The following is a 7,997-nucleotide window of genomic DNA, read 5'->3' on the forward strand; positions in this document are numbered from 1 at the left end:
CAGGCACCCATCACCATGCCTGGCTAATTTTTGTATTTTTAGTAGAGACAGGGTTTCTCCATGTTGGTCAGGCTGGTCTTGAACTCCCAACCTTAGGTGATCCACCCACCTCGGCCTCCCAAAGTGCTGGGATTACAGTCATGAGCCATCGCGCCTGGCCGATATCAGGTATTTTTGTTTTTGTTTTTGAGACAAGGTCTTGCTCTGTCAGCCAGGCTGGAGTGCGGTGACATGATCATAGCTCATTGCAAATCAAGCAATCCTCTGGCCTCAGCCTCTGGAGTAGCTAGGACTACAGGTGTGCACCACTATGCCTGGCTAATTTTTTACTTTTTGAAGCAATGGGGGTCTCACTGTGTTGCTATATCGGACTTTTTAAAGCACATACACAAAATGTTAACAATTATTATTTCTAGGTGTTGGGAACACATATGTTAATTCTATCATTTTCTATATTCTATTATTAAAAAGTTTTTCAAAAATAACAATGGAAAAAGAACAAGTAGGGTGCAGTTAATTGTTTCAAGTGACATACTCAGGTCACGTAAGATAAGAACTGAACATTATACATTGGATTTAGCCATCAATAAGTCAGTCACAAATAGTTCTTAAACATTTACTAAGTAGAGGTCATTTTGACATGTCATAGAATGAGAAAGTAGAGTATAAGCCTAAAGGCAAGATATAACTTTCCTGATTTTGATGCTGCAGCTTTTACTTACACGATAATGATTGTTGTGGTGGTAGTGATGATGAAAGCTTCAATAAGCCACGTTCCAACTGCATAAAAATCTTAAATCTCCTGTAACAACTAATCACAAACTTTCTTCTTTGTTTAGGTAGGGTTTTTGGATCGGCAGAGGACATTGGCCTTGCTGGAATTGTTCTATGACCATAGTTCACAAATGCTTAGGAGTTTACTTCGAAACCCACGACAATGTAAGTGCCACTTAGAGGGAGTATGTTCAAGCTGAAGTGTCACTTGATATGTACTGATATGATACACTGATATGATAACACAAGATTATTCTACCACCATGGAATCCCTTCACATAATAGCTCTCTTAGATCATGATAACTGTATCTAGTTGTTTATTCCCTCCACAAAATTCACTCTTCATCACAATTAGATGTATTTTTCACCACAGTGCAATACTCAAAAATTTTATATCAGAACTCAGTGAGAACTCAATTTTAAATTCATGCAAATGAAGAAATGCTCTAGTGACAGTCTGAATGTTTTGGAAATTAAGTTAGTAATGGTAATTCCATTTTATCAACAAAAAAAATTTTCTGAGACAGAATCTTACTCTTCTTGCCCAGGCTGGAGTGCAGTGGCATGATCATGACTCACTGCAGCCTCAACCTCCCAGGTGGGAGATGATTCTCCCACCTCAGCCCCCTGAGTAGCTGGGACTACAGGTGTATACCACCATGCCCAGCTAATTTTTTGTATTTTTAATAGAGAGAGGGTTTCACCCTGTTTCCAAGGATAGTCTCAAATGCCTTGGTGCTGGGATTATATGTGTAAGCCACTGCACCCAGCCTGATAATTCCATTTTTAATACCCAACTTAAAATTATAAGATTTATAAGAATAATATTTCCTTTTCCCAAGCATTTTTACTTGTGTACCTTTACTTATACAGTAAAATGTCCTTTTTATGTTATTTCCAAGACAAATAGAATTATGGGGTTTAATTTTTATTTTATTTTACTTTTTCAGAGATGGGGTCTTGCTATGTTGCCCAGGTTGGCTTCAAACTCCTGGGATCCAGCAATCCTCCTGCCTCAGGCTCCAGAGTAGCCAGGACTACAGGCATGTGCCACTGTGCTCAGCTTTTTTCATTTTTTTTTAAAAGAGGAGGTATCGTACTGGCTGAGTTTCTCAAAGAATGTCTTTTTTTTTTTTTTTTTTTTTGAGACAGAGTCTTACTCTGTTGCCCAGGCTGGAGTGCAATGGTGCAATCTCAGCTAACTGCAACCTCTGCCTCCCAGGTTCAAGCGATTATCCCTGCCTTATCCTCCCAAGTATCTGGGATTACAGGTGCCCGCCACTACACGCAGCTATTTTTTTTGTATTTTTAGTAGAGACGGGGTTTCACCATATTGGGCAGGCTGATCTCAAACTCCTGACCTCAGGTATCCACCTGCCTTGGCTCCCAAAGTGCTGGGATTACAGGCATTGAGCCACCACACCTGGCCAAGAATGTCAATATTTTATTTTTGTGTGAAGATTTATTACTTGGATACTTACAAATCTGTGGGTGATATACTTGGAGTATTTCTGAAAATTGTGAGAATCATAATTTTATAGCTTACCACTACTGTTTTGGGAGAAACGGGGACAGTCTTGTGGCATGATTTCCACTCTTTATAGTACAGACACCAGGGTTTTATTGTCATTGTTTAACAGTGGGATTCTGTGAATACTATCCAGTCTTTCCCTAGTATTCTGTTCCAGGTGCCCATATAAGTTGTAGAGGAAAATAACTGAGGAATGAAGAACATAGAAGAGGGAAAGAGATGGGGGGGAAAATGAATGCTGGAAAAATATAGCCTCAGTGAAAGATTGTCATGGATAAAGACTTGCTTTTTATATTGCAGATATTGAAAATATATTTGAGATGAAAGATGTGTCCCCTTTCCCATCCCTATGCGATGCTTATTGTAGGGGACTACAAAGGTAGAGGACAAATTCTATTGGCCTTGGCAGTCTAAGCAACACTCCAAGTAGCAAAAGGAGAATCCTGTTTATTTCCAAAATCACACCTTTTAGGAAGGGATGATTTCTAACTTAGTAGTATGAGTTCTTTTGGATACCTTTTTACTTTTTATTGTGTTGCAACCAAAGATAACTGATATTTATTTAGAGCAATAGGTCTATATTACAATCTCTGTGCTCAATGCTTTTCTTTGCATTAATTTAATAGCTCTAATTCTGCATTATAAGATCAATGGTTTAAGTGAATATTTTGTTTTCTGCATTAGGGCCATTCATTGAATTTGAAGAGATAAACTTGACTGAGTTGTGGGGAGACATGGATAATCAGAAACACATTTATGAAGGTTTTGACGAAGTGCTCTTAGAGATGAATACATTACTTTCTGCAAAACATGCTAGCAAAACCCAAAGTAAATTATTAGAAAGTCCAGATCAACCTAAACTTGATGAACAGAGAACATCAACAACACCACCAAACCCACCAGAACAGTGGAGAGGAGTAACTGCAGAACAAGGACCACAAAGAATTTCAACTGAAGAACAAGGCAAAAAGTCAACTGCAGAACAAGAACTGTACACAGAATCAGTAATAGAACCAGGAACCCACACAGAGTCAACTCTAGAACAAGAGTCAAGTAGAGGGTTAATAACAGAACAACAAACACACAGAGAGTCAACTACAGAACAAGGACAGCAAAAAGGGTCAATAGAAGGACAAGGACCACGCAGAGTGTCAGTTTCAGAACAAGGAGCACGCAGAGAGTCAGTTGCAGAACAGCGGTCACGCAGAGAGTCTATTGCAGAACAGGGGTCACGCAGAGAGTCAGTTGCAGAACAGGGGTCACGCAGAGAGTCAATTGCAGAAAAAGATCGACGCAAAGGGTCAGTAGCAGAACAAGGATCACGCAGAATGTCAACTGCAGAACAGGAATCACTCAGAGAGTCAATAATAGAAGAACCATACCAAAAATCAGAACAAGCACCTTATGGAGAGATAATTTCAGAAGAGCAAAAAGACTCAACTTCACGATCAAGAAAAGATAGTATCTTAAAAAGTACAAAATATGGGGAGCCTATACCCTCTGAGTACATTGAAGTCCCTCTACAGGAAAAAAGGTCTTGGGAACAAGCATATGAAGAGGAAGTATTCCTGAGTTCTGAACTGCAAGAGGAAGTTCCAACATTAAGTAGAAAAGATCACTTTTCAGGTAGTAATGCAGTTCTTCTACAACATCGGCTCCCTGTTTCATGGAATGGTTTTTAAAGTCTTTTCAGAAAATACTCATTTAAGTCAGAATTTTTTTTCTGGCATATCAGGTCATGCAAATCTTAGGCATATTTTGCTGCTCAACATGAGTCTAGACCTTGAACAATAATCAATTAAGTTAATTACATTCACCAGTGAAATGCAAACCAGAATGTCTCTATTGTCAATTTACGTATAATTTCCATTGTACTAGATTATAGAAGTGTTTTAATTGGGTTTCTGGAAAGGTAGGAGAAGCCCTTTTGTTTTAAATGTAATGTCTGATACTAGAAACCATTTTAAAAATTTTCTTTTATTTCAACTGTAAATGGGTCTCACTTTTTTCAGTTAAATATAAAATATATGTTCTAGAAGAGTTTCTGAAAGTCATATTTAAGACAGAATGCACCCTGAATTTCAAATATTTATTCTCATGTCTTTGGTCAGAATTGAGGCATACAGTAGTTCTCCCTTACCCATGGTTTTGCTTTCCACAGTTTCAGTAAACCGCAATCAACCACAGTCAGAAACTATTACATGGAAATTCTAGAAATAAACAATTCATACATTTTTAATTGTGCACCATTCTGAGTAGTATAATGAAATCTTGCACCTTTTGTTCAGTATGTCCATGTTGTCTATGTTACCTGCTCATTAGTCACTTAATAGCTGCTGGATTATCAGATTGTCATTATGTTGCAGTACTCTTGTTCAAGTAACCCTTATTTTACCTAATAATGGCTCCAGTCACAAGAGTAATGATGCTGGCAATTTGGATATGCCAAAGAGAAGGCATAAAGTGCTACCTTTGAAGTGAAAAGGTGAAAGTTCTCAGCTGGGCACGGTGGCTCATGCCTGTAATCCCAGCACTTTGAGAGGCTGAGGCAGGTGGATTGCTTAAGCCCAGGAGTTCAAGACCAGCCTGAGCAACATGGCAAAACGCCATCTCAAAAAAAAATTAGCTGGGCATAGTGGCATGCACCTGTAGTCTTGGCTACACAGGAGGCTGAGGTGGGAGGACCACCTGAACCTCAGGAGGTTGAGCCTGCAATAAGCCATGATTGTACCACTGCACTCCATCCAGCCTAAGCAACAAAGTGAAACCCTATCAGAAAGAAGAGAGAGAGAGAGAGAGAGAGAGAGGAAGGAAGGAAAGAAGGGAGGGAGGGAGGCAGGGAGGGAGGGACGGAGGGAGGGAGGGAGGAAGGAAGGGATGAAAGTTCTCAACTTAGGAAAGAAAGAAAATTGTATTCTGGGGTTGTTAAAATGTACAGTAAGAACAAATCTTTTACTTATTAAATTGTGAAGAAGGAAAAAGAAACTCATGCTAGTTTTTCTGTCACACCTCAAACTGCAAAAGTATATGTACTATCTTCAGTTTCAGGCATTCACTAGGGATCTTGGAACATATCCTCCCAAGTATAAAAAGAGGGCTACTGTATAGTAATACCTAGCTGTGAGGGTGGCTGGGAAATATAGCCCTCATTTTGCACGGCAAAATTGGATACAATAATAGCTTTTGCTACAGAGCTGCTTTCAACAATTCAAGTTATTAATTTATTCACTGTGGTTGATTACGACACTACATATATGGGAAAGTACTTAGAGTTTTTTGTGTTCTATATGCAAGGCATTTCTATCACTTATTAACCTTAGAATAGCTAATAGAATATGTAATGTCTAATTCATAAGCATTTTCATTTGTACCTTTTAGAAACTACAAAAAAGGAAGTTCAGAAAGACAAGTCCTGTGAACCCAAGTCCCAAAAAATAGAAGGAAAGTCATGGTCAGGTAACTCCTCATTTAATCCTCCTTTCATTTATACCCTAGAACAAAAATATTGTGAAAGTGAAGTTTGATTGGCTGCGTTATGGAATGTGTTTTTACAGGTGAATTTTTTACTTGCAACTGGAAAATGAAGTATGTCACATTTGAAGATGAGGAACAGGCAAACTTAATCTATGGTAACTCCAGGTTCGCAGGTACATGTTAACAATGAAAGTAGGAAGAATAGATGGCAGTCCAATAGATGGATTTAATTTACTCTGGTACTCGATGATAAAGACTGCATTTAGCTAAGGCAGAATGGGAAGGTGTTCCTTGCATTATTTTGTCCGTAAGCTGGTGAATCTAAATATATACCAGATAGATGTATTTGGTGGTGGTGTACTATTGATGGTGGAATGTGCTATTGATGAGTGCTCTTCTGCTTTGAAACTTATCGTATTAGTATACATTTTTTAACCATGATATGACCCTACCTCCACTTTAAAGCTATGATCTAAGCATACAGAGAAAATCAGATACTAGATACTAAAACTCAATAGAAATCATTTCAGCTATGCCTTTCCCTGGTAGGGCCACATCTAAACATATGAGACAAGTGAGAATCTTATCTTGTTTTTGAAGACTTACAAAGAAAGATCTACTCAGCAGAGCAGAGTAGTTTCTGGCTTTCAGACAAAGTATGTCTTTAACAATGATTGTTCCAAAAGCACTCATATTTCACTAAAATCCTATTATATTGTTTTGGCTTTCACATCAACAAGTTGTAAAACTAAATTAGATCAAGATTATCTTCTTCCTACCTGCAAATTTTTCTCTCATTTAAGCCTCAAATAACAAACTTTCTATTCTCAAATTTTCTGGTGAAAATGCATGGCATTGGTCAACCTCTTGCAGCCTGCTAATTCATGTTATTCTTCTTAGTCATCTTTATATCAATTTTGCTTTACCAATGTATATAAAAATTGTGAGTAATCATTTGTTTGTCACATCAAATCTCATATAGAAGGGCATGAATGATTGAATCAATGAATAAATCAAATGGAAGTCACTTTGCTGACATTTTATGAAATGTACTTCATATTATACTATTGAGCTAAAAGGTAAATATATTAGTCAAGACTCTTGGAGAAAGGAGCTGTGGTGGTGGTATTTAGTAATTTATTTAACTAGAAAGTTCAGAGTGCAGCTGTTTTCAGGCACAACTAGATTCAAAGGCTCAACAATAGCAACAGGATACTGTCTGTCTGCCTCTGAGCCCTGTTTTTCTGTGTCACTTTCAATTTGAGACAGTTTTCTCCATGCTGTGACAAAAATGGCCATGAAAGCATCTCTAAGCTTATATTCTACTAGTTCAGCAATCAGAGTACAAAAAGAATGATTCGTCCCTAATAGTTCTTCCAAAAGTTCTAAGGCTAACTCCCATTGGCCTATAGTAGGTTACATTGCTATCATATATGAATTGTTAGCTGGACGTATATCACATGACCATCCATGGCACCAGAGTGGGAGGCACAGTATGACCTGACTCATCTGAACTGACAATGGAGAGATGTTTTTTCCAAAGAAAAAAGGAGGATGCTGTCCTCCTAAGGGGAGCATGGATTCCTGACAGGCAAAAATAGCAGGTATTCATTACAATAGGCACTCATTTATTTTCCCTAACTGAAAGACTTGTTCACTTTACTGTTTGGTAATATTTCCTGCTTGACAGATTTACACTCAATTATCAGAAATATTCAGTCCTGCAAGGAGGTAAAAGGCAGAACTGCCTTCAATGGAGTTTCATTCAATCTGCTCCAGTTTGTGCAACTCCTGGAGACATTTGTTGGTGAAGATGCTCCCTTGAGTGTCAGCGAGACTCTCACCTCCTTTTTTAAGGAGGGCTATGTTGAAACAGAACAAGAGAAAATGAATGCCTTAGAACAGGTGGGTAGTATTATCTATTAATAATACAAATGAGGTCACTATTATAAGTAAATCTCTCAACCTCAGTTGCTCCTGATATGGCTCATGTCAAAAAATGTACAACCAAACTGATCACTTTATTTCAACAAGCATAGCCGTTAAAGATTCTATTTTATCATCAAATATTCTAAGATCACACCCCAGAGAACTCATTCCCTTAATAATAACATGATTGCTCCTGGCAGGAGATGGTTTATTGTACAGCTTTATTCTTTCTCTGAAGGTTGACAAGCAGATATGGATATATGCAAAGATGTGTGTGTGTGCATTATA

The 7,997-nt window shown here is 38.0% G+C and overlaps 1 protein-coding gene across 1 annotated transcript in view; it reads left to right on the top strand.

Annotated features, from left to right (window-relative positions):
* Positions 1-7,997, top strand: part of EFCAB5 (EF-hand calcium binding domain 5) — a 170,793-nt gene that overhangs the window by 107,105 nt on the left and 55,691 nt on the right. The window contains exons 9-14 of the mRNA XM_011990371.1: positions 840-939; positions 2,991-3,486; positions 3,544-3,932; positions 5,685-5,762; positions 5,861-5,953; positions 7,471-7,685. Of these exons, the coding sequence (XP_011845761.1) occupies positions 840-939; positions 2,991-3,486; positions 3,544-3,932; positions 5,685-5,762; positions 5,861-5,953; positions 7,471-7,685 (1,371 nt within the window). The remainder of the gene's footprint in view (positions 1-839; positions 940-2,990; positions 3,487-3,543; positions 3,933-5,684; positions 5,763-5,860; positions 5,954-7,470; positions 7,686-7,997) is intronic.

The sequence above is a fragment of the Mandrillus leucophaeus genome, unplaced genomic scaffold, assembly GCF_000951045.1.
Source record: "Mandrillus leucophaeus isolate KB7577 unplaced genomic scaffold, Mleu.le_1.0 Scaffold379, whole genome shotgun sequence".
NCBI lineage: Eukaryota > Metazoa > Chordata > Mammalia > Primates > Cercopithecidae > Mandrillus > Mandrillus leucophaeus.